General features: G+C 52.1%; 1 protein-coding gene across 1 annotated transcript; it reads right to left on the reverse strand.

Annotated features, from left to right (window-relative positions):
• Window positions 1-551: 551 nt before the first annotated feature.
• Window positions 552-12615, reverse strand: LOC129401689 (gasdermin-A-like). Its single transcript, XM_055124470.1, has 8 exons — window positions 12396-12615; window positions 11153-11333; window positions 9232-9370; window positions 4091-4226; window positions 2372-2547; window positions 2102-2243; window positions 1071-1144; window positions 552-818 (listed from the first exon to the last, which is right to left on the reverse strand). Exons 1-8 carry the CDS (start codon window positions 12613-12615, stop codon window positions 552-554), a joined length of 1335 nt encoding a protein of 444 aa, XP_054980445.1.
• Window positions 12616-26274: the final 13659 nt, after the last annotated feature.

Here is a 26274-nt window from a genome sequence, read left to right on the forward strand (position 1 = left end):
TTGTGGATTCGCTGCGTGAGGCCACCGCACAGGACCTAGGTGATCCACCAGAGGGCAGCCCCCACCCGCTCCACCTCTCCCAAGACAGATGGGAGGACCAGGTGGAAGGCGGGTGCCTGATGGAGAAGGCAGGGGAGAGGGTCCGGAGAAGGCAGGGGAGAGGGTCCGAGTCCTCGGAAACAGCGATGCATTCAACAACAAACGGCCAACACAGCCAGGGTCTTTGGGAGCTCTTTATGCAGAAGAGTGAGCCTGCGGGATCAGGGCCATCCCCCTGCTTAGGGTAGGGCCAGGGAGACAGAAGGGGTTGCCAGGGGCAGGGCCTCTGTCCTGGAACCAGCCCTCCCCTGCTTCCTATGGGAGAAACCCGATTCCAGAGGGGACTTTAAGGTGACAGGTCACCCCCTGCCCCACCCACCCGTGTCTGATGTTGTGTGATGTCTGGGAGCAGCCCCGGAAGGGGTGAAGAGGGCTGGGGCTCTAGTTGCCACAGGGCATCTTGGGTGGAGGCTCCGCGTCAGCTGCCGGGAGCCTCCGGAGGCGGCGGCGCCTCAGGCCTGGGCCTGCTGGGCGCAGGGGCTGGCCAGCAGCTGCAGCCCCTCGAGGGCCCCGTAGAGCGCAGAGAGCTGGGGCAGCACATCGGGGTCCCAGGTGAGCCGGTGAGAGGAGCCCTGCAGCTCCAGGCCGCAGCTCTCCAGCAGGCTCAGGGCCAGCGCTGCGTCCTCCTCGGGCAGCGAGGAGAGGGCTCCGGGCGGGAGGGGGGCGGGGACGGTGGTCTCCTCCCTCAGGTCAAAGGTCGTCTTCAAGATGCTCACCACCTGGAGGAAGAGCCGGGGGTGGGCGCCTCCGCAGGGGCCACTCAGCGGCCCTTACTAGTGGCCCCCGCTGGGCCTTGTTCCCTGTGCACCCCCTCCCCTTCCCCCCCCTCTTGCCACTGCACGCGCTGTCCTGCCTCGGGCTCGGATCCCTGCACAGTGGACGGTCCCGGGACTGCGGCCTCACTCGGTGGGCGGGGCCTGGTGCAGCCCACCTGCAGCACTGTGTTCCCCCACACCCTTAGGGGGTCTCACCAGCTCCAGCTGCTGGGGCAGGAGGCCCCTCTCCAGGCACTGAGCCAACAGGTTCAGTTGGGTGTCGCTGAGCACTGTGGAGAGAGTGGACAAGGTGGGGAGTACTCAGGTGGGGAGTGGACCCTAGGTGGTCCACTAGGGCCACCCTGAGCCATCTCTGCCCGGATGGTTCTGGAAGGTGTGAGCCCCATCCTCCTTGCTCTCTTGAGTGAGTTGGGGACCCTCCTGCTCCCTCAGTTTCTGGCCATACTAATCATCTCTGAGTGGGTGGTGGTGGGGGGGGTCATGCAACAAAACGCTTTCACGCTGCTGAGCCAGCGGCTGGCCCCGGTGGGTAGCCGGGCGGCTGCTACCCAGAGGGGGTTATGCCCAGATGGGGACCTCAGCTTCCAATGCCAGCATCCTCCCGACCTGACCCCACCTGCTTGTCTCCTCTGCAGAAGGGGGTCTGCGGCCCAGCCCCGAGGGGAGCAGACTGTCAGGAGACTCATCCTGGGGCCCCCCTCCCCCTTCCAGGAACTTGCATTAAGTGATAACAAAGGAGAAGCACAATGAGCCTTGTGGTTCTCTGGCGAAAGGACAGCCTGTGCCAAGGCCCCGAGGCAGGTGTGGGCTGGAGAGGCTCAGGCCCAGGATGGGAGTCATAGAGATTGGGGGGGGGGTCTGGAAAGGGGAGAGGGCTGCAGGGAGCCGTCAGCCTGCAGCACTAGACATGGCCAAGGATGCCCCTGCCACACTTGCAACCTTCCAGGGGTCTGGGTCCCGTCTGCGGAGGACTCTGACCGCCGCCCATTTCCAGCCCCCCAGTCTCCTGCCACGTTCTCTCCTGGCTCAGGAAGGCGGTGCTAGGGAGCAAAGACCCCCGACTCTGAGCCGGCCGCAGAGCCTGGGCCACCTGGGCCAGACGAAAGGGCCCTGCTGACTCTAGCACCCGAGAGCCTTCTGGAACAAACGCCGGGTGGATGCTCTGCACGGCTCTGTGCAGGGGTGGGGTGGGGTGACGGGGCCGAAGGTCTTGGAGCTGCTCTTACCCACGAGCGCACCAAGAATGCAGAGGATGGCCCTATTTCTCGAGGGCGGCAGGCCGCCTGCGGGGTCCTGGAGCGTGCTCAGGACGAGGCCGCCGGGGCCACTCAGCCCCGCCAGCTCCCCGACGTCCAAGGCCTTCTCCAGCTGTGGTGGAGGGGTGGGAGAGAGCGAGCGGTGGGCACCCCTGCCCTCCACGTGCCCCCTCCAGCCCCCGGCCCGCTGGGGGCCCGAGGCTGCTCCCCTCCCACCCTTCCGGCCCCCGCGCCCCTTACTGAGTCCTCCAGCTCCTGCAGGGCCTCGGGAGTCCGGAGCAGCTCCCGAAGGGCCCCCAGCAGAGTGAGCCTCAGCTCCGGGGGCAGCGCGGCCAGGTCCTGCAGCTGGGCCCCCAGCTGCTGCTGCAGGAACTCAAAGCCGGGCTCCTTGCCCTGGGGCCAGTCGGAGTCGGGGCCTGTGGAGGGAGGGACCAGCGACCCCCACCCCACGCCCTCAGCGTGATGGGCATCTCACCGAGCCCCGCCTCTATCTTGCATGCCCCCACCTTCTCATTCCATTCTACCCTCGCGGGAGGTGCCCCACGGGGGTCTCTCCTTGCCTCCCTGCTCAGCTGTCCTATGCCCCCACGAGGGTGACCGGCTGCAGGGCTGGATGGGTGACACCCCATCTCCTTCCTCCCTAACCCTGTCTTGTTCATGGCCCAACCTGCCTCTGAGAACCTTCCAGAATTCATCCTGGACCCCCTAAGCCGGTGAGGTGGGGACCAGGCTCCTGAGCGTTAGAGGAGGGTTTTTTGTTTTTGTGTGTGTGTGTGTGTGTGTGGTGGGGGGTGGACAGCCCCAAGGGGTGCAGGAGGCTAACACCCCCCCCCCCAACTCCTTCTTCTACTCAGGGTCTCTCTGTGCTTCTGGCCTGTCCCTACCCTGACCGGGGCCTGGAATACAGCCGGTCCTCGCTGCCTCTGGGGTGACGGGGATGGGAGAGGAGAGAAGTGACCCCAAGAATCTATGGTTGGGGGCTGGAGCAATAGCACAGCGGGTAGAGCATTAGCCTTGCATGTGGCCGACCCGGGTTTGATTCCCAGCATCCCATATGGTCTCCTGAGCACCACCAGGGGTAATTCCTGAGTTCCTGAGTGCAGAGCCAGGAGTGACCCCTGTGCATCGCCAGGTGTGACCCAAAAAGCAAAAAAAAAAAAAAAGAATCTAACTATGGGCTTTGTGGGAAGGGGCTTTCCTCCGAGGCTGGGGGCTGGGCGGCAGGGCTCACCTCTCCAAGTGTCTCCGCAGAATTTGCCTTTGGGAAGGTGCAGAACAGCTGTGGGGGGCACAGGGAGGAGGGGCCAAGCTCAGGGGGGAGCCTCTATTGCTCTTTCCCAGCCCTCCTGGGCTGGAGAGGGTGCAGCGGGGGTCCCTGAGGGCCAAGTGAGCTGGGGCCCCGACAGCCGAGCGTGCTGGGCTCTGATAGCCGAGGGTACTGCGGCCGCGACAGCTGAACGTGCTAGGACCCCCCACAGCTGAGAGTGCTGGGTCCCTGACAGCCGGGCGTCCTGGGAAATGCACCCTAAGGTGACTGTGCAGGGCCCTCTGGGTGACAAACGGTACAGCCGCCATGCTCACCCCTTAATGCCCCGGCGCCTTTAGTTCCTGCACCTTCCAGGAGGATGTGGAGTGTCTCAGTCCCTTCTTTCTGCTCCCACCCCCCTACCAAGGCCTGCCCTGCCGCTTGGAGGGTCAGGGCTGGCCGTCCAGAGTTCATTTCAGCCCAGGCCTGCAGGGCCCCTGGGCTGGGTGCAGGCCACGCCCACATCTGCCCAAATGCACTCCACGCAGGGCAGATGGGGGAGCAGGCTGGGGCAGGAGCCCTCCCTGGCGGCCCAGCAGTCCTAGAGGAACTGCACATCGGGTGCAGGCTGATTTCTGGGGGCCTCAGCCACCGGGAGAAGTGGCCCCTGCCCCCCCGGCTGTCCTGACCCCGCCCCTCCAGCGCCCACTCACCCCAGCGATCCTCCTTGATCACCAGCCGCAGCACTCTGTAGGCCATGACGCTGCCCTCCGGGACGACCTCTGCCTTCTCCGTGGGCACCTGGGTGGTCGGCAGGGAGGACCGGTCATGAGCCTGCAGGAAGTGGTCCTGGGAGGCTGACAGCAGGGGAAGTCTGCGGGGGTCAGTTGGGGAGCAGGGGCTGGAGGGGAGGGGCGGGGTTCCCAGGCACAGCAAGGCCAGCATCTTTCCCAGCTGACTGCACACACAGCAGTGGCTGGGAAAATAAGTCAAGAGCATTTTTTTTTTCTTTTTGGGTCACACCCGGCATTGCAGAAGCATTACTCCTGACCCATGCACTCAGGAATTACTCCTGGAGGTGCTTGGGGGACCATATTGGATGCTTGGAATCAAACCCCGGTCCACCGCGTGCAAAGCAAGCTGTGCTATCGCTCCAGCCCCAGTCGAAAGCATTTCTGTCCAGGGAGACATGCTGGCTCTAAAATGGTCCTGCACAGGGACGCAAACCTACAAGAAGCAGGGGGGCGGGGGGGAGGGCGTCAGCACCAGTCAGATGGGATATTACCAGAAGAGAAGGAGCATTAAATGGACAGTGTGTGGGGCTCCACAGTGAAGCACCAAGCGCTGCATGTGTTCCAGCACCCCGGGTGCAAGCCCTGGGCACTGCTCCAGATGGACAAGACTCAAACCCACACCGATAATAGCAATACCTCCACTACCTAGCCACCACCATGCTCCAGGCTGCTCTCTGGACTGTGTGACCACAAAGCGTTGCGACACACCATAAAACACTTAATACCCATTTTCCATAATTTCTGCACCATATTTGATAGGGTTCAAATATGGTGTGAACCATGGTAACACCTCTAAGGGCAATTGGATGCCGGCCTAAAAGCCTCCATCCCCCTCGGAGAGCCTGGGAAGATACTGAGAGTACCCCGCCCGCACGGCAGAGCCTGGCAAGCTACCCGTGGCATATTCGATATGCCAAAAACAGTAACAACAATGGGCCTCATTTACCTAACACCGAAAGAACCCCCAATACGTCAGCGTTAAGAAAGATGAGCAAGGAGAGGCTGAAAAAATGTCAGGGATGAACTAGACTGCCAAAATGAAGAAAGACTAAAATGACTGTACTTTCAATGCACGTATACTGGCATCGGAAGCATCCATCAAGGGCCTGATGGTGTAAGCACAAAAGATCAAGTACGATGTCATTGGTCTGACCTAAATGAGAAGACATTGATCACATCATGCTGGAGAAGAATTATTCCTCGGAACATGAGACAACAAGAGGTGTCAGTGGCGTTGGTGTCCTTGTCAACACAAACTTGGCCATGAGCATTGAGTCATTCGAATGATTGAATAGATCAATTACGAATCGGTCAAATTCAATTGAATGATTGAATTGGACAATTACACTTGAATAGATGTGGCTCACTGTCAGCAGTTTCTATCTTTGTCTTCTACACACCAACATCCAACTACGAAGAAGAAGAAGAAATTGAGATGTTCTACATGGATCTGGAGAGTTCCTATAAAGAAGACCACACCTTCTACAAGATCATTGTTGGTGATGTTAATGCCAAGATAGGTCCGAGAAGGTTGCCCGAAGAACTCCACATTGGGACCATGGCCTAGAATGGAACGATCACGGTGAGAGACTGTCTGAGTTCATCATGTTGACCAAGACCATCCATGGTAACTCACAGTTACAGAAGGCCGAATCTAAACGCTGGACATGGGAGTCTCCCGGTGGACAGTTCCACAATGAAATTGACCATATCATATTCAATTGAAGGTTTTGCCTGACCGATATCGCTGTTGTTCCAAAATTCCAAACAGGATCTAACCACTGTCTCCTTCGTGCAAAAAATTCTTGTATGCTGTCACTGTCACTGTCATCCCATTGCTCACCGATTTGTTTGAGGGGGCATCAGTAACGTCTCTCATTGAGGAGGAGGGGAGGAGGAGGAGAAGGAGGGGGAGGAGGAGGAGAAGAAGACAACAATGATGACAATGGCGACGACAACTCTAGAGGGCCAGAGACAGTACAGGGGTTAAGGTATTTGCCTTGCATACGGCCCACCCTGACTGAATGCCCACAACCCCACGTATGGAACCCTGAGCATCACCAGACAGCCAGGAATAGCCCTCAGCACTGCCTGGGTGGCCTAGACCTCCCCTCTCTACCCCCCAAATTTTAAGGACAGCATGTGGCCCACCTTCACCACTTCTGAGTGTTCCCCAGAGAATATGAAAGTGCTGAGTTGGAGGATACCATCTACCCCCTACTCCTCACAGCAGGACTCAGGGACAAGGTCGGGAACAACCCCGGCACCCACAGACAGATGATGCACAACAGAGGCTACACTCACGGGAGCCCTGCCCAGCCACAAGATGGGCAGAGACCCTGAGGCCTCTGACCAAGACAACACTGCCACTGGACGGCGGCACGCTTAGCCAATCAAGTCAAACATGGTGATGTCAGGCTCAGGTGGAGGGCACAGCCACCAAATAGAAGAAGGAACAACAACTAGGCCCAAACACACTCGTACGACAAGAAGACAGTAGTGGCTTCCGGCGGGAGAGGGGAGGGGAGCAGCTGGCGGGGCGTCTGACTGCAGATTCCCAGCACAGTGAGTCTGGAAGCTAGACCCGAGGTGGGGTGAACCATGCACACACACACACACACACACACACACACACACACACACACACACACACACACACACAACACTGGACTATGAGGTGGAAGCTAGAAATGAGCATGAATGTCTGAGGGACAAAAATGGACAGAGCGAGGGCCCTGGCCGGGATGTCTGTCTGCCGGGGCAGGCCCTAGCAACCTGCCTGGACTCACTTCTCCCTGCAGAACCCCTGCGCTGGTTTTCCCATCACGCACACCTCGCAGGGCTCACGGACTTCCTGTTACTTCGCACAGACAGTCTCAGGAAGGTCAAGTCTCAGGAACACGGACAACTGCGCCTCACCCTCCAACAGAAGCCAGGCTCCCAAGTGCCCGGCGGTGTCCAGGCAGCAAGTACTTCACTCGCCATGGCTTCCCACCGTGGTGACCCCGTGTCTTCTCCTCCGCCCCCTGGGCTGTGTCCCCAGGCTCCTGCCAAAGGGGCCTGTGGCGGCGGGGCGGGCAGCCCCTTGCCATGTTCCAAGCTGCTGCTGTCGGGCTGGTTGGCCTGAAGCTGGATTCTAGCCCCTCCCCGTACCTGCCCTGTGCTCCCTGGGAGGGAGCATTATGCTCTGCATGCCAGGAGTCCTGCGCCTGTAAAACCTGCCATGGGAACCAACCTGCCAGGCCTCCTGGAGGGGCAGACGAGGAAGGGGTGCAGAGCTAATCCTGCACCTATGTCCCACCTTTTCTCTCAGGGCGGGGACTGGCTGCAACAGGCAGAATGCCAGGCCCTGACGCTGCTTCTGGTGGTGGGGGTGGGGGTGGTGGTGGTGGTGGCGGGGGTGGGGGTGCTCCAACTTCCTGAGCTCCCAAGGGGAGGCCCAGAATGCTGGGGTGCCCCGCTGGGCAGCAGACGTTGAAGCCAGGTAGGAGGGAGCCTGCTTTCGCGGCCCTGCATCTCTCTCCCCAGCTGTGCCTCGTCTTCACCCTCTCGCTCCTGTTGGGGCCAACCTAGGCCATCAGGATGACCCCGTGGAGACTGTCCCACACATGGGCAGGAACATGGGACCCATGAAAATGGGGGAGGTTACTCGTGTGTCCAGACTGGCTTGGATGAGGCCGAACATCTCTTTCGTTAAACTGCCTTCAGTAAATAACAAATTTCAGTATTGCGAGTCAGTCTTCTTCTTCTTCTTCTCACAGATCCCAGGTGCTTACTTAGCCCGTTTTTAGCATGCAGATCCCAGGTACGTATAACCCCCGAAAAGCTCTCGGCTTTGCATGTTCTTCCTGTAACTCCTTTATTGATGACATCGATAGAGAATTGAGCCCTGTAGAGGTGTGTACAGTGGGATGGTCATAAAAGGAGATCTCAGGACGCTCTACCTCTTTCACAGGATCTGAGCGAATCCAGGCCCTCCGTGGAAAGTAATTTCTCTCGTGTTCCTTGCCTCAGCGCCTCCGACTGAATGACTATTCACATGACAGTCTCCAGTTTACTTGTCGCTCATGGAGGATGTGGCTCAGATCCAGGGCCACGTGACTTGCCTCAGGTACACGGCCAGCCTGGCAGAGCTGGAGTTCCGAGCTGGCAACCCACAGCCGAGGCTGATAGGAGTCCTCCTGCACGGGGACCCCCACCATACTGGCAGCCCCCAAGAATCACTTGGGAGAGTTAGAAAAATAGCCAGGACGGTGTTTTCTCTCAGAATTGAGGGACTGAAGCCTTGATACAGCGGGTAGGGTGCTTGCCTTGCACCCAACCTGTGTTTGATCCCTGGGAACCCCATATATATGGTCCCCCGAGCCCAGCAGGGGTTATCTCTGAGCACAGAACCAGGAGTAAACTCTGAGTACAGCTGGGTGTGGCCCAAAAACCATAAAAATAATCCAGAACAACTGAAAGATGGCTGGATGGTGGGCAGGGAGTGGGGAGGCAAGTGTCTGTATATCAGTGTTTTTTTATTTATTTAAATTTTTTTTAAAGAGCCACTCCTGGGGAGACTTGGCAAGGTACACAAGCCAGCGGTGCTCTGGGCTGACAAGAGCCACTTCCAGCCGTGCTCAGTGATGCTAAGGTGCCAGAGGTCAAACTCAGAGCCTTGTGCAAGTGAAGGTCGTGCTCTAACACCTGAGCTCTCTCCCAGGCCCTGGATGACAGGATTTTAAAAACAGACAGATTTGTCCAGGGGCTGGGAGACAGTAGGAGTCTGGTCCCCAGCACCACACAGCCCCTTGGTGGCCCCCAGCCCCAGTCTTAGACCTTCTCATGGGACACACACCTGGATGATATGTGGGAGACCCCCCTTCCGGCCAAACAAACACAAACCCAACCACCAAAGCCCCAAACGCATCACTCCCAAGGATTCTGACACATGGAGTCAAGACCCCCCGGCACATGCGCGCCCCACACTGTCCCCTTAGACAGCCAGGGTGATCCCCAGCGGGACAGCAACTCGGTAGGGGAGAGGGCCGCGAGGGCGGGGCGCATGGAGTCTGCACCTTGAGGGCCGACTGCCCCGAACCCTCCATCTTGCTCTGCATCGGGCTGTCCTGCACGGTCTCCACCGCCTCTGTCACTACGTACAGGCTCTCCTTCTCCTGGTTCTGCAGGAACGGGGGCCGCGGCACCCTCACCTTCCTGCAAGCAGGGGGTCCGGGGAGAGAGGAGAAGAAGCAGAGATGGAAGGGCTCTCCCAGCACTCCCTCCCCACCCCCGGGCTAGGCTAGGGGCTGGTGAGTGCAGGGGTGAAGGTAGGGAGAGGGCCTGGGGTGGGGGGGAAGACTGTGTTTAGGGCCCGCCCACTTAAGGCCAGTCCAGGTGGGGGAAATCAAACATAACCAGGGCAGAGGCCGCTGGCTTTCTGCAAACGGAGCAGAATGAGAGAAAGGTGGAGACTCTTCAGATTTCACATCAAAACCTCACACTTTCTCCTCCATCTGTCTTTCATGATTTATGGTCTTTCGATCGCTTATCTATAATCTATCATTGTTCATCTTCTCTTACCTAACTTGTCATTTATTGATCTATCAATCCATTTGTATTATTATTATTTTTTTTGCTTTTTGGGTCATACCTGGCAATGCACAAGGGTTACTCCTGGCTCTGCGCTCAGGAATCACCCCTGGCGGTGCTCAGGGGACCATATGGGATGCTGGGAATCGAACCCAGGTCAGCCACGTGCAAGGCAAACACCCTATCGGCTGTGCTATTGCTCCAGCCCCACAATCCATCTGTCTTTGGTCTGTCTTCTTTCAATCCCCTATCACCTATCTATAATCCACAATCTAGCATTGATCTGCCATCATCTTTTCTTTAATTTTTTGTTTTGTTTTGGGAGCACACTTGACAACACTCAGGGCTTACTACAGAGGAGCGAGCATGGTGCCAGGGTCGATCACATGCAAGGCAAGGACTTGAACCCTTGTTCTCTCTCCCTGGCCTCTCTTCCTCTGTTCTAGTCTGTCTTCTATCTTCTCTTCTGCATCTGTCTGTATTTGTCTCTATCAAAGACTTGTCCTCTGTCTCATTTCGAGTTTTGATCTCTCTTCTTTAACCTTTCTATGATCATGATTTACTCCTGGATCTGTGCTCTTGGATTACTTCTGGTAGGGCTTGGGGGACTTGTCAGGAGTCCAATCCTAGTTGGCTGCACACAAGCAAACACCTTGCCTGCTAGCCTTACCTAGCGCCAATCTATTATATTTTATTACCTATCTTCTACCTCCCTTACTCTTAAATGCATGCATGCATGCATGCATGCATCCACCCACCCATCCATCCATCCATCCATCCATTCATCCATCCATCCATCCATCCATCCATCCATCCATCCATCCATCCATCCATCCATCCATCCATCCATCCATCCATCCATCCACCCATCCATCCGTCCATCCATCCATCCACATTAAAAAATCACCCACACCATCCAACTCTTGATTTCTGGTTTTTTTTTTTGGGGGGGGGTCACATCTGGCGAGGCAAAGGGGTTACTCCTGGCTCTGCACTCAGGAATTACTCTTGGTGGTACTTGTGGGACCATACAGGATGCTGGAATCGACCCCGGGTCAGCGCGTGCAAAGCAAATGCCCTACCCGCTGTGCTATCGCTCCAGCCCCAATTTCTGACATTGAGCTCATCTCCTTCCTGACAATTCTGAGCAACACCAAGAAGCTGCTCCTTGCCATTCCCAAGGTCCCCTCCTCCACCCACGGCACCTGTGTCCCTCCTCACTGCAGTCACTCTGACCTGCCCACGCTTTCTTCCCTAGGTACTGCTTCCGCTGGGAAGGGCAGGCTCCCGGCTCCCCACTCCTCACTCGGGCTTTTCTCTCCTGCCTCCCCCTTCCTGCCCTTCCTCCTCAGGCTGGCAGGACCCAGGTATAGCTCAGCAGAGAAGGCCCTCCCCGACCCCACTCACCTCTGCTCCACCAGTGTCTCCCAGGTGTTGGGGGAAACACTGAGAGTCTTCACAGCCAGCTTGGCACCGCAGGTCCCCTTGCTGCTTGCCTGTCCCTGTGGCCCAGAGCCTGCGCCTGGGGCCCCTGTCCCTGCTCCTGTCGCCATCTTTTGGACATGGATAGGCTGACTCTGGCTTACCTCTGCGGGGAGAGAGGTTAGAAGGGGAACCTGGGGCCTACCAGGCCATCTTGGGTTGGCTTCTCTATCTACGTGTTTGGCTTTTTTTTTTCCTCTTGGCTTTTATTTTGGTGGGAAAGGGGGGCCACACCTGGTAGTGCTTGGGATTCACTCCTGACAGTGCTTGCGGAACTCTACGCAAAGTTGGGAATTGAACAAATGTCACCAGCATGCAAGGACCACCCTTCCCTGCTATTCTGTCTCTCCAGCCCTCGTTTCCCCATTTGTGGAAGGGAACAAAGGTACAGAAGAGAGACGGGACCTCCTCCTCCTCCTCCTCCACCCCCCTCCTCCTCCGCCCCACCTTTTCCTCCGCCCCCCTCCTCCTCTGCTCCCTCCCTCCTCCTCCTCCTCCGCCCCTTCCTCCTCCGCCCCCCTCCTCCTCCCCTCCTCCTCTGCCCCCCTCCTCCTCCTCTCCTCCTCTTCCTCCTCCTCCTCCTCTGCCCCAACTCCTCCGCCTCCCTCCTCCTCCTCTGCCCCCCTCCTCCTCCTCTCCTCCTCTTCCTCCTCCTCCTCCCCCCCTCCTCCTCCTTCCCCCTCCTCCTCCTCCTCCCTTCTCCTCCTCTTCCTCCTCCTCCTCCTCCTCCCCCCTCCTCCTCTGCCCCCCTCCTCCTCCTCCTCCTCCTCCTCCTCTTCCTTCCCCCCCTCGTCCTCCTCCCTTCTCCTCCTCCTCCTCCTCCTCCTCCTCTTCCTACTCCTCAGATAGAAGCAGAAACAGGCTGCAGGGCCCTTGCATGCAGCTGGCCCCCAACCGTGTCAGCCACTGCTGCCCTATGAAATGACCATTGTCACTGCTGCCAGGCAGCTCAGGAGCAGGGGAGGACACTGGCACCCCGCCACCCCCCATTGCGGGAGAGGGTGTCCAGGGTCTGCTCTAGGCCAGGCACAGGCAGGCCACGCGCTTCTGCATGCCTGCCCAGTGGGCGTCTGCTGGCTCGGCCACAGGCGTCATCTCCCCCAGCTGCCCCTGGTAGCTGCGTTCCCCCCGCCCCACCCTCCGCCACCCACAGTCCCTCCAGAGGTACCTGGATCCGGGGAGCCTGGTTCCAGCACGTCCATGAGCGAGTACTCTGTGGGGATGACCGGGGTGTCCCAAGGCCAGGGGTGGCATCTGTGCTTCTTCCTCACCAGGCAGAAGGGGCGCAGGCGAGGGGCGCTGGTCAGGCTGTCCACGGGCACCAGCTCACCCTGCCTGCCCAGCTCCCTGACCAGGCTCGTGGCGTCCCGCTTGAACAAGGAGGACATGGTTCCCGAGGGAACCCCTGAGGGATGGGAAGGGCAGGCGTCACCCCTGGGTCTTGGTGACGTGAGAGGAGGGTGGAGTGGGGGGTGACCATTAAAAGGTCCTCGACCACCCTGGCTCTCTCAGCAGTCCCCACCTGCAGGAGGGGGCCCTGTCTGGGGTCAGAGGAATCCTCTCAGGCCCTGGGGTCCTCCTGGGTACAGTGGGTGTGTATTCACATGAATAGAACATGCTGACCTTTGGGGTTATCTGGAGCCAAACCTTTCTCTGGGGGCTAGGGGAGTGGGGGGCTTAGAGTCATACTAGGCAGCGTTTAGGGTTTACTCTTGGCTCTGTGCTCAGCGACCACTCCTGAAAGGACTCAGGGGACAATATAGGGTGCTGGGGATTGAACTTTGGTCAGGTGTGTGCCAGACAAATATCCTCCCTGCGGTACTATCACTCTGCCCCCCACTGCTGTCCTTCTATTTTCTGGACCATGCCAGGAGGTGCTCAGAGATGACTCCTGGTGGGCTCAGGGGGCTAATATGTGGTGCTGGGAATTGAACATGAGTTGATTACATGCAAGGCAAGTACCCTATCAGATGTATAATTGTTCCATCCCCAAAATACTAAATATTTCATTGAAGTTCATTACACAAGTTCTCATAGATCTTATTCTGTAGTATGAGAAACAAGGTTCCTAATTATTATAAAAAGGTCCTCCTTGGGGCTGGAGTGATAGCATAGCAGGTAGGGCGTTTGCCTTGCACGTGGCCCACCCAAGTTCGATTCCCAGCATCCCATATGGTCTCCTGAGCACCGCCAGGTGTAATTCCTGAGTGCAGAGCCAAGAGTAACCCCTGAACATTGCTAGGTGTGACCTCAAAAGCAAAATAATAATAATTCCAAATAAAAAATAAATAAAAAGGTCCTCCCTGTCTTTTCCCTCTCCCTTCCTCTCTCCCTTCATTGCTCTCTCCCTCCCTCCCCGACTCCTTCCCTCGCTCACTCCCTCCTTTCTTTCTCATTCCTTTTCTTATTTCCTTCCTTCCTTCCTTTCTTTCTTCTTTCTTTCTTTCTTTCTTTCTTTCTTTCTTTCTTTCTTTCTTTCTTTCTTTCTTTCTTTCTTTCTTTCTTTCTTCTTTCTTTCTCTCTCTTTCTCTCTCTCTCTCTTTCTTTCTTTCTTTCTTTCTTTCTTTCTTTCTTTCTTTCTTTCTTTCTTTCTTTCTTTCTTTCTTTCTTTCTTTCTTTCTTTCTTTCTTTCTCTCTTTCTCTCTTATTTCCCCTCCCTCCCTCCCCCTCCCTTCCTCCCTCCCTCCCTCCCTTCCTTCCTTCCTTCCTTCCTTCCTTCCTTCCTTCCTTCCTTCCTTCCTTCCTTCCTTCCTTCCTTCCTCCCTCCCTCCCTCCCTCCCTCCCTCCCTCCCTCCCTCCCTCTCCCTCCCTCCCTCCCTCCTCCCTCCCTCCCTCCCTCCCTTCCTTCCTTCCTTCCTTCCTTCCTTCCTTCCTTCCTTCCTTCCTTCCTTCCTTCCTTCCTTCCTTCCTCCCTCCCTCCCTCCCTCCCTCCCTCTCCCTCCCTCCCTCCCTCCCCCCTCCCTCCCTCCCTTCCTTCCTTCCTTCCTTCCTTCCTTCCTTCCTTCCTTCCTTCCTTCCTTCCTTCCTTCCTTCCTTCCTTCCTTCCTTCCTCCCTCCCTCCCTCCCTCCCTCCCTCCCTTCCTTCCTTCCTTCCTCCCTCCCTCCCTTCCTCCCTTCCTCCCTCCCCTCCCTATCACCCTCTATCTCTTCTTTCTAGGGATTTCTGGCAATGCTCAGGTTTTCTCCTGCTGAGCTAATGGGTCACACCTACCAGTGCTGGAAGGGCCATATGGGTGCTGGGGCATAATCAAAGTCAGCTGTGTGCAAGCAAGAACTTTCCGCTATATTCTCTCTCTCTCTCTCTCTCTCTCTCTCTCTCTCTCTCTCTCTCTCTCTCTCCTCTCTAGCCTTATGCTTCTATTTTTTTAAAAAAATTATTGAATCACTGTGAGATAGTTACAAGCTTTCATGTTTGGGTTACAATCTCACAATGATCAAACACCCATCCCTCCACCAGTGCACATTCCCCACCACCAATATCCCGGGTATACGCCCCCCTTTCCCACCCTCCTCCTGCCTCCATGGCAGACAATATTCCCCATACTCTCTCTCTTCTTTTGGGCATTATGGCTTGCAACACAGACACTGAGACGTCATCATGTTTGTTCCATTATCTACTTTCAGCATGCATCTCCCATCCTGACTGGTTCCTCTAGCCATCATTTTCTTAGTGATCCCTTCTCTATTCCATCTGCCTTCTCCCCTCTGCTCATGAAGCAGGCTTCCAGCTATGGGGCAATCCTCCTAGCCCCTGTCTCTACTGTCCTTGGGTGTCAGCCTCATGTGATATTATTCTAGACTCCACAAATGAGTATAGTCCTTCTATGTCTGTCCCTCTCTTTCTGACTCATTTCACTTAGCATGATACTCTCCATGTCTAACCATTTAAAAGCAAATTTCATGACTTCATCTCTCCTAACCGCTGCACAATTCCATTGTGTAGTTGTACCAAAGTTTCTTTAACCAGTCATCTGTTCTAGGGCACTTGGGCTGTTTCTAGATTTTGGCTCTTATGAACAGTAGCCCTACGCTTCTCTTAGGGGCGGTGAGGAGGCCTCGTGAGCTCTCCCTAGAGAGCTCAGAACAGCACTGTCCCTCTTTGGTTCTGGCTTCACTTCCTGCTTCCTCCTTTGGAGATGGTCCTGACCCAGAGACAGACTGCAGAAGAGGAGAGTTGGCTTGGACTCTGCCCCCCACTTCCCAGCATATACAACTGAGTGTTCCAGACACCAGAGGAGCCGTCCATGTGCCTTCCACTGGCCCCAGCAGCATGTGGGCGGTTACGAGGTTGGTGACCTTGGCCTTGGGTCCTGTAAAGGGCTGAGAGTGTCAGGGAGCTGGGGGGATGTGGGGCCTTGAAACAACATTCCAGGGTTCAGCCAGACCAGCCTGTCCACCGCCCCTAAGGAGACCCGAGGCCAGTGACTGTCTCCACTGGGCAGGAGATCCGAGGCGCTCATCAAAGTAGGAAGGGGAAATCCATTTTGTAGGCCTATGAGAGTTTCTTTTTTTGATTTGGGCCATACCCCACCGTGCTCAGGGATCAAATGCAAGACCTGCTACCTCCATGTCGTTGTTTCAGTCCCCTGTCCCCCCCAGCCCGTGCCCTGTTCTCTTAAGTTCAACACTTAAGGCCGAGTGAGGCGAGAGAGTGGAGTGGGCCGCATCTGCCTTCAAGGGTGACTCACGGTGCCACACGGGAATTCCCGGTAAGACAGAGGACCAGGGAAACGGCCCCTGGAGCCCCAAGGTCAAGGCGCTGCGGGCGCGGCCAGCAGGGGGCGCCACGGGGCCGCGCGGGAAGGAGCAACTGTCAGCCTCCAGCCGCGAGATGCAGAGGGCAGGTGCTGATTGGACCCAGGACAGAGTGGGGGCAGCCTGGGCGAGGAGCCCACGGCCCTGGACCACCCTAGAGGGGACGGAGGAGGGTGTGCGGGGCTGCCCCGCCGCCGCCCCCATCCCGGAGCCCGCGGGTCGGCGCCCCTGCTCCCCTCCGGGCCACCTGCAGAGACCCCGGGGTCCCGCTCCTCCCTGCCCCTACCTGAACGCCTTGCTGATGCTCCAAGGCTGTGGCGGGGTGACTGCCCCCCACCCCCTCCCCACAGGGCCACAGGGTTTCCAGCCCCGCCCCTGAGTGCGGGGTCAGGCCGGGTCTGAGCCCAGCCCCCACGCGTGCTGTCCCCGCGCATCCCCTCTGGGCGCGTCCCTCCAGCCCTGACCTGACCGGCCTAGGCAGCCCAGCGAGGGTGCTCAGGCATGCACCGGCACAGCCACGCTTTCTTTTCCTTTGGCCAAAAACTAGTTCTACGTCCTGGCAGTTCCAGGAACCAAATAATTCTACTGGAAAAAAAAATGTATTCTAACGTAGACCCTGTCCGCCCCACCCTTCCTGTCCCCCACCCCTCCCCACGCCCAGCCCACCTCCTGCCTCCTTGGTGTTCCCTGGAAAGGATCACGTTGACTTCTTTCTGTTGCAGCTTCTGGTGTGTTCTCTCCTCTGGTGTGTGATCTCCTTTCCTGTTTTTGCTTTTCTTCTTTTTTTCCTTGTTGGTAGTGGTTGAACTCAGGGCCTAGGGCATGCTAGGCCTGGCCCCTACTACTTGGACTAGCTCCCTCGCCCCCCTTTCATTTTTGGCATATTTATTCTTGTTCTCATTTTGTTCCGCTTTATTTATAAATTTAAGGGATGGAATACAACAATTTGGCATACGTATATATTAGCAAATTATTACTACAATAAGGTTAGCCAGCACATTCATCTCCTCTATATTACATATTTTTTTTCTGTGTGGTGAAAAATTTTAGGATTAGGTTTCTTAGCCTTTCTTTCATCACTTTTTCGTTTTATTTAATAATATTTCAGTGGTTGGTTACGCTATACTTTATTGAACCCATTACCTGTTGATTTCTTATGCAGTTCTACTAATATCTTGTATATTCTGAATATTAACCCCTTATCTGATGGGTATTGGGTAAATAAATTTTCCCATTCATTTGAATTTTACTTTTTAAAATTCTACATTTATTTGCTGTTTGTTTTTATTGAATCTTTTGAATTTCTCTGGTTTCTGTTCTTATGTCCCCTTTTTCATTTCTGATTCGGTTTATTAGTGTTCTCTCTCTCTCTTTCCTTGTGAGTCTTGCTAGTGGTTTATCGATTTTGTTTATTTTCTCAAGAACCAGCTCTTGGTTTTTTTGATCACACAAATTGTTTTTGGGGTTTCCATATTGTTAATTTCTGCTCTAACTTTTGTTATTTCCTTCCTCCTTCCGGTTTGGGCTACTTTTGTTGGTCCTTTTCTAAGATATTGAACTGTGAAGTCAGGTTATTTATTTATGTGGGCCCTTTCTTCCTTCCTGAGAAATGCTTACCAAGCTATAAGTTTTCCCCTCAACACTGCTTTAGCTGCATTCCACAATTCTGGTAGCTTGTTGCTTCATTCTCATTTGTATCCAGATATCTTTTGATTTCTTCCTTGATTTCCTCCCTGACCCACTTGTTGTTCAACATTGAGTTGTTTAATTTCCAGGTGTTTGATTTGATTCTCTGTTTCTCTTTGTGGTTAACTTCTATCTTCAGTGCATTGTGTTCTGAAAAGAGAGTTGAAACAATTTCTATCTTTCTGATTCTGTTGAGGTATATTTTGTGGCCCAGCATATGGTCTATTTTGGAGAACGTTCCATGTGCACTGGAAAAGAATGTGTATTCATTTTTGGGGGATGAAAAGCCCTGTGTATACCTACTAGCCCTCTCTCTTCCATTTCTTCCTTCAAAGTGAGTACTTTCTTGCTGAGTTTTAGTCTAGTTGATCTATCCAGAGGTGATAGTGCAGTGTTGAAGTCTCCAAGACTATTGTGTTGCTACTAATGTCCTCCTTGAAGTCAATTAGCAGTTGTTTTAAGTATTTGCTGACCCCTAAATGGGTATGTATATGTTTAGGAGTATGATTTCTTCCTGATGTACATATCCCTTGGTTACTAAAAAATGGCCTTCTCGTCCCTTCTAATCTTTTTCAGCCTGAAATCTGTGTTTTCAGACACTAGTATGGCCATCCCAGCTTTTTTGAGGGAGTCGTTTGCTTGTAGGATTGTTTTCTATCCTTTGACTTTGAGTCTGTGTTTGCTCTGACTGTTCAGATGTTTTTCTTGTAGGCAGCAGAATGTTGGGTTTAGTTTTTAAATCCATTTTGTCACTCTGTGTCTCCTAATTGGTGTATTTTGATCATTGACATTGAGAGAGATTGTGGTCATGGGGTTTTGTGTCATCTTTCTTAGAGGTTTGTTGTGCTTGTAGGGTTTGTCTTGTCTTATAGTAGCCCCCTTAGTCCTTCTTTTACATTTGGTTTTAAATCTATGAAGATCCTGAGCTGTTGTTTATCCACTCAAACTCATTACTTTGAGCTGTTGTTTATCCACTCAAACTCATAAAGTCTTTTAGATCCATATATTCATTCATTACTTTGAGTTTGAGTGAGAGTTTAGTCAGATAAAGTATTCTTGGTGAGGTGTTCATTTCATTGAGTTTTTTCACTATATCCAACCATTGTCTTAGGGCTCAGATGATTTACTCTGATAGGTCTGCTGTAAATCCAAGGCATGCTCCTTTGTATGTGATTTCCTTCTTTGACCTTGCTGCTTGCAGTATTGTATCTCTATCTGTGGTATCCGGCATTCTGATTATGGTGTGTCCTGGAGTCTTTTTATTAAGGTCTCTTTTAGCTGGTACCCTTTGGGCTCCTTGGATCTGGAGCCCTGCATTATTAAGCTCTGGAAACTTCTCAGAGATGATATCTTTAACTATTACAACTGCATTGGGGTTGCCTCTCTGCCCCTCCAATGATATTATGTTGTTCCTCTTGAATTCATTCCCTAGGTCTCTTATTTGCCCACGTGCTATTTTGAGGTCTTTTCCCATTATATCTTGTTTCTTGTATGATTTCTGCAGCTCATATTCAAGCTCACTGATTCTGTCTTTGGCTGTTGTCATTCTACTGTTGAGGGAACCCACTGAGTTTTTGAGTTCATCTACTGAATCTTTTATTAGTGACACTCCAGCCCCTTGTTGCTTCTTTTGGTATGTACTTTGTTATCTCTTTCTTCAAATTATTTTTATTTATTTATTTTGGTGGTGCTGATTGAACTCAGGGTCTGGCCTCTACCACTTGAACTAGCTTTCTCACCCTCTATCTCTTTTAAAGTCCTCATTGCTAACCCACAACTCACCTACTGAGCGTGCCATTCAATGACTTTCAGTGAATTTGTAGAATCATGACACCTTCAGCACAATTGAAAGGCATTCTAATTACCTTTTCTTCCAGCAAATATCGGGGCCCCTGAGGAAGGAAATAATTTATGCCTATGGATTTCCATATCCTGAATATTTTGTACAAACAGGCTAATAAAATCTGGCATTTGCACCTACTGGCTTAAAAAAATGATTCCTTGACTTTGAATTTCATTACACAAACAGTAAAATAATCAGAAACAACAAATAGAAATGAAGAAGAGATTTCATTCACAGCTCCCCACATAGAGACAATCACCCTGATATTTTAGTATTTTTTTTCTGGGTGTATCCAGTATGATAATTTTCCTTGGCCCCATAGGTCATATTTCATTTCTTTTTCCAAGGTAAATAAAAGCAATAACAAACATCTTTTAGATCCATATATTCATTCAACAAAGATCTATTGCTTATGTATGATGCTGCATGAAGTTAGTCAGAAGGAGAGGGACAAACACAGAGTGATCTGTCTCAGAGGGGATATAAAGACACATAGTAAGAGAATAACAGAGCTCCAAAGGCATCAGAAACACAACTGTTCTACAGAACTGAGTTCAGTCAGATGGTGCAGGATGGGGCTGGGACAGTGTTGGTGGAGGGGCGGGGACACTGAGCTAGGGGAGTGGTGTCAGACCACAGAACTCACGAAGCCCTATTGGACACAGCAGTATTACAATCTCAGCCTACCCAAGGTCTCACCAACCTTCATCTGGCTGGACCCTTTCCATTACCTTTGTCTTCAGCAATCTTGTTGTTTTCTTATTTGTTTACATATAGTCTGTCTCCCCTAACCAGAATGTCAGCTAGACATGGCAGAGGTATTTTGTTCTCTTTTGCATTTTTCTTTCTGAGGCTTAAATCAGTTCACAAAAGTGCTTAGTGCACTGCCAGGCAATGGCTTTACTTACTGTCACCCTTAGGCTTAAGTTGTGGACACAAAGGAGCCCTGATGCCCCCTAGAGCACCGTGGATGACTTGCAGGCAGTGCAACCAGAATCCTGGACAGGACTCTGGGCCTATTTTCGTTTTATTCCCTCTGGTCAACAGTTGTAAAGTCTTAGTAGGTTTCCCTCCTCCCTAAATATATAATCAATTTTCATGACCTTATTAGCACTAACATCTGGTTCTCACAGCTATCTGTGTCTGGATTGTGTCCCATTCTGGTCCTTATTCCTGGGTAGAGAGCGGCTTTGGGAAGGCCTGTTCTCCCGTACAGATGCCTTAAGATGCGAGAGTTTAGCCTTTGGCCACCTATTGCATTGGCAGGAGACTAAATTGATGTATGATCAGATGTGGCAGTGTGTGTAAGTATGTGTATGTGCGTGTTGTGTGTATGTGTGTGTGTGTGTGTGTGTGTGAGAGAGAGAGAGAGAGAGAGAGAGAGAGAGAGAGAGAGAGAGAGAGAGAGATGGGAAGGGAAGGGAAGGGAAGGGAAGGGAAGGGAAGGGAAGGGAAGGGAAGGGGAGAGGAGGGAAGGGGAGAGGAGGGGAGGGGAGGGGAGGGGAGGGAAGGGAGGGGAGGGGAGGGAAGGGAAGGGAAGGGGAGGGGAGGGAAGGGAAGGGAAGGGAAGGGAAGGGAAGGGAAGGGAAGGGAAGGGAAGGGAAGGGAAGGGAAGGGAAGGGAAGGGAAGGGAAGGAAGAGGAAGGGAAAGGGACTGAAAGGAAGGGAAGGGAAGGGGACCGAAAGGAAGGGAAGGGAAGGAAATGGAAAGGAAGGGAAGGCAAGACAAAGAAAGGAAAGGCCTTGGAAGGAAGGGGGAGTAAGATGTTTAAGCTGCCAACGGTGTCCCCTCATCTCTGAGGACTTGGGCCTCAACTGTGTTGGGCTGGTCTCTATCTGGGACTTAACATCTCAACATCTGGAAAAGTTGAGCGAGGGGCTGGGCTGGCTGTATTCATGGCTCTTTGTTCCACCCAGAAATACACTTATATATATATATATATATATAAGTTGGCACTTATTGCAAATGTGGGTTCTGAACCCCAACCGAGAGCCTGTGTTTTGTGACTGGTGAAGGTGGGAGAGAGATAGATCAAAAACTCCATCTTAGGATGTTAGGGTACCACATCTGCCTTTTTGTTTGCGATTGTGCCATATCTAGATACCTAAGAGAATTTACCATTGTGGTGCAGGAGCTGGTCACACTGGGACTCACTCAGGTGAGTTTCTGAGAGAGGGGAGTTTGAGGCAGTAATTATAGTTGTAGGATAACATGGGGTTTGTCCTTTTAGCCTGGCCACAGAGAACTTAGTTTACCTTAATGCAATGTCCTTTCTGTATGGACACAGGAAGACAGTTAATATTCTGCTTTGTAACTTGGGAGCTGACTGACTCCAATAATATTCACTTCCAGGCATCTGCTTTCTCAACTCAGTTGCCCTTAGTTCCTAGCGCCCCAAAAGCAGGGCCCCAACAAGGGACAGAAAGAACCCAGGGCAAACTGTGAGCTACCCTAGCATCGAAATGGGCCAGGCCAAAGCGCCACAATACTCAACTATAAGTTGAGAACATGGTCATAGACAAATACTGTCATGATCCAAAAGTGAGAGTAGGACCCTGCTGGGGTTAGGAAGACTAACCTGGAGTGAGGACTGTGGTCTAGAATATATAGTGAATGTCCTCAGGAAGAACCAAAATTTAAGTCTGATATATCTCTACTGTGCTCATGCAGAATGACATTGGTAGAAATATTAGAAGTAAATTTACTATAACTATTTAAGTGGATTACTAGCTGAAGAAGGAAGAAAGCAACAAACCCTTGTTTAGATTCCACCCTTGAGCGGATCTCCTAGTAATCTGGAGTAATCTCCTTAGATGAGATTTTGTTCATCTCCTGGAGAAATGGTCTCACCCCTCTTTGTTGATTTGTTCATGTTCAACCCACCTTTGTGTCTCCACACTTTGTAATTGCTGTATAAACTAAGACTCTAAGGGGAGAAAGGGCAGAGGCAAGACAGAACGGCAGGGGTAAGCAGAAGCGAGGGGAGACAAAGAAGCAGAGAGAAGATGCAGAGGCAAGACAGGAGGGCAGAGGTAAGACAGAAGCAAGGAGAAGACACAGAGTGGAGAGAAGAAATGGAGGCAAGACAGAAGACACAGAAACAAGAGGGAAGACACAGAAGCAGAGACAGAGAGAGATCAGAAGAGACCAGAGGAGAGACTAAAGTGACAGAGACAGAGATAGAGAGACAGACAGAAGAGAACACAGCAGGACACAGAAGCAGAGCACAGGGAGGAGCCATTCCGATCGAGTCCATACACAGTGGCTTGAGAGCACTGTACGCAAGCGGCGCGGGCGAGAGAGAACTGCCCCAGGACCTGGCAAACAACACACAACACACATCATCTTACCCTCCTTCGAGCACACACGTCTTTGTGTTTTTTACAGATGGTGACTGCATTAAGAGCTTTGTTCAAAGTGGTACTGGGAAAATTGAACAGCTACCTGCAAAAAAGTGAGCTCTGACCTCTGTCTAATGCCAGGCACGAATGTCAGATCCAAGTGGATTAAAGACCTCAATATTATACCTGAATCCATAAGGCACATGGAGGAAAATGTAGGCAAAACCCTCCATGACATTGAACCTTAGAGCATATTTAAGAGTGAAACACCACTGACCAAGCAAGTAGAAACAAACATAAAGAAATAGGACTACATCAAACTAAGAAGCTTCTGCACTTCAAAAGAAACAGTGACCAAAATACAGAGAAAGTCTACAGAATGGGAGAGAATATTTACCTGATACCCATCTGATAAGGGCTTAATATCCAGGTATACAAGCCACCAGTAGAATTGTACAAGAAAAAAACTTCTAGCCCCATCAAAAAATGGGGAGAAGAAGTGAATAGAAGCTGCTTCAAAAGAGAAATACAAATGGCCAAAAGTCACATAAAAATGCTCTGGATCGCAAATCATGAGGGATGCAAATCAAAACAACAATGAGAGATCATCTCATACCACAGAGACTGCACACACTCAAAAGAACAAAAGCATCCAGTGCTGGCGTGGATGTGGGGAAAAAGGGACGCTCCTTCACTGTTGGTGGCTTTTCTGGAAAACAATATGGACAGTACTTCAAAAACTAGAAATTGAGCTTCCATATGACCCCACAATACCACTTCTCAGAATATATCCTGAGGGTGCAAAAAAGCACAGTAGAAATCTGCATGTGTATGTTCATTGTAGCACTGTCCACAATAGCCAGAATCTGGAAACAACCCGAGTGCCCGAGAACAGATGACTGGTTAAACAAACTTTGGTACATCTACACAATGGAACACTGTGCAGTTGTTAGGAGAGATGAAGTCATAAAATTGGCTTGTAAGTGGATGGACATGGAGATTATCATGCTAAGTGAAATGAGTCAGAGAGAGAGGGACAGACATAGAACGACGGCACTCATTTGTGGAATATAAAATAACATAATCTGAGATAAACACCCAATAAAAGTAGACACAAAGGCCAGGAATATTTCTTCATAGTTGGAAGCCTGTCTTGTGAGTTGAGGGAGAAGGCAGCTGGAATAAAGAAGAGATCACTAGGTCAATGATCATTGGAGAAATCTCTCGGGATGGGAGATGTGTGCTGAGAGTAGATAAAGGACCAAACGTGATAACCTCTCAGTGTCTGTATTGCAGACCACAATGCCCCAACGTAGAGAGAGAGTACAGGGAAAATTGTTTGCCATAGAGGCAGGGGGAGGGATGGAATGGGGGGTATACTGGGAACATTGGTGGTGGACAATGTGCACTGGTGGCGGAGGGGTGTCTTATCATTGTATGTTTGAAACTCAAGCATGAAAGCCTGTAATGGTAATAAAAAATTTTTTATTACCGTTAGTAATAAAAATTTTGTACAAAAGAGCTTTGATCAGTGCTGAGAACCCTTTGACTCAGTCTCCTCATCATACAGTTCATGATTGAAACTCAAGCATGAAAGCCTGTAACGGTACTAAAAAATTTTTTATTACCATCAATAATAAAAATTTTTACAAAAGAGCTTTGTTCAGTGCTGAGAACCCTTTGACCCAGTCTTGCCATCATACAGTTTAACTCAACATTTCAGTTGGGTGGGCTTGCAGGTGGCTATGGGTGCTGATCTGTGTGTGCACCCCAGAGAACTGAGGAAGGTGGCTCAGCCTTCTCCATATACTGACAGAACAGCAGGAGGTCTAGGGATGCTCTTTCTCCTATCATCCTCTTTTCAAGAGAAACCCACCCTCAGCCTCTGCTTGCCCCAGCTTCTCTGTGTGGGGACCAGCTTCTGGTTCTATAGATCAGCCCATGCTTTTCCTTAGAGATCCCTTTACCATGATCTCCCACAACTTTACCCTGGGAGAGAAGCCAGGTGACACAGTCATCATACACATGTAACTGAAAAAGTCAAACAGAGGGGATGGAGAGAGTACTTGCATGCTACCAACCCACTTTTGATTCCCTGCACTTGCATAGGGCTCAGAGAGCACCTCTGTGCATACAGTGATCCCTGCGCACAGAGTCACAACTAAGCCCTGTGACAGATAAACAGAGCACAAAGATGATCAAACGAATGAAACAGAAGTCAAATGGAGCTGCAAAATTTTGGGACAAGTACCTGGCAGCAGTTGCAGACCTTCTCCTTGTGTGTGTGTGTGTGTGTGTCTGTGATAACTGACAGTGCTCAGGACTAGGGCTGTGTGACTTTTTCAGTTACCCTACCTGTTGTATTGTCTTTCCTGACCATCCCTGATTCTGTCTTCTTTTATTTTCCCTTCTTTCCTTCCTTCCTTCCTTCCTTCCTTCCTTCCTTCCTTCCTTCCTTCCTTCCTTCCTTCCTTCCTTCCTTCCTTCCTTCCTTCCTTCCTTCCTTCCTTCCTTCCTTCCTTCCTTCCTTCCTTCCTTCCTTCTTTCCTTCCTTCGTCTTTCTTATTGGGACACACTCAGTGGTGTTCAGGGTTTATTCCTGGCTCTGCTCTCAGCAGTCACTCCTGTGGTGCCCGGGATCAAATTCTAGTCTGTTGGGGACTCAGCAGCCAGCCTGAGACTCTGGCCTTATCCCCTGCCCCTAGAAACAGGAGCAGGCCCTATTCACAAGGGCCTAAACCCTGTGCCAGCACTCCACCCAGACGGGTGCTCTGGTTGAGGAGATAATTGGATGAAACCTGAAAGTCACCACTTGTCTGAGCTAACATACCCAGCCTTGAGAAGCGGGAAACATAAATCATTAGCTAACGTCTATAAAGGGCCCAACAAAGTGTGTGCTGATAAGCATATCCAAGCACAATATCCAAGCCGCCCTGAAATTGTGTCTAAGTATCTGTGTGGGAGCTAATAAAATGAGAGCTGCTTGACCTCCAGCTCTCCCTGCTTTGTGTGGTTCTTTATCGGTGGCGGTGGTGGGGTGGCTGCGGTGCGCAGAGAGGCTGGGCAGCGACTTCTCTTCTTCCCACTCCTTCTCTCCTTTAAAAAAAAATTTTTTTTTTTATTGAGTCACCATGTGGAAAGTTACAAAGTTTTCAGGTTTAAGTCTCAGTTATACAATGCTCGAACACCCATCCCTTCCCCAGTGCACATATTCCACCACCAAGAATCACAGTATCGCCCCACCCACACCCCTAGCCCCCCACACCCCTAGCCCCCCCAACACCCCTAGCCCCTCCGCCTGTGTAACTGATAAATTTCACTTTACTTTCATTTTGATTACATTCAATATTTCAACAAAACTCATATTATTGTTGGGAGTTTCTCCCCCCTAAAGTCGGACCTGCTGAAAAGGAAACATTTG

This window comes from Sorex araneus, chromosome 2 (genome assembly GCF_027595985.1).
Source record: "Sorex araneus isolate mSorAra2 chromosome 2, mSorAra2.pri, whole genome shotgun sequence".
In the NCBI taxonomy this organism is placed as follows: domain Eukaryota; kingdom Metazoa; phylum Chordata; class Mammalia; order Eulipotyphla; family Soricidae; genus Sorex; species Sorex araneus.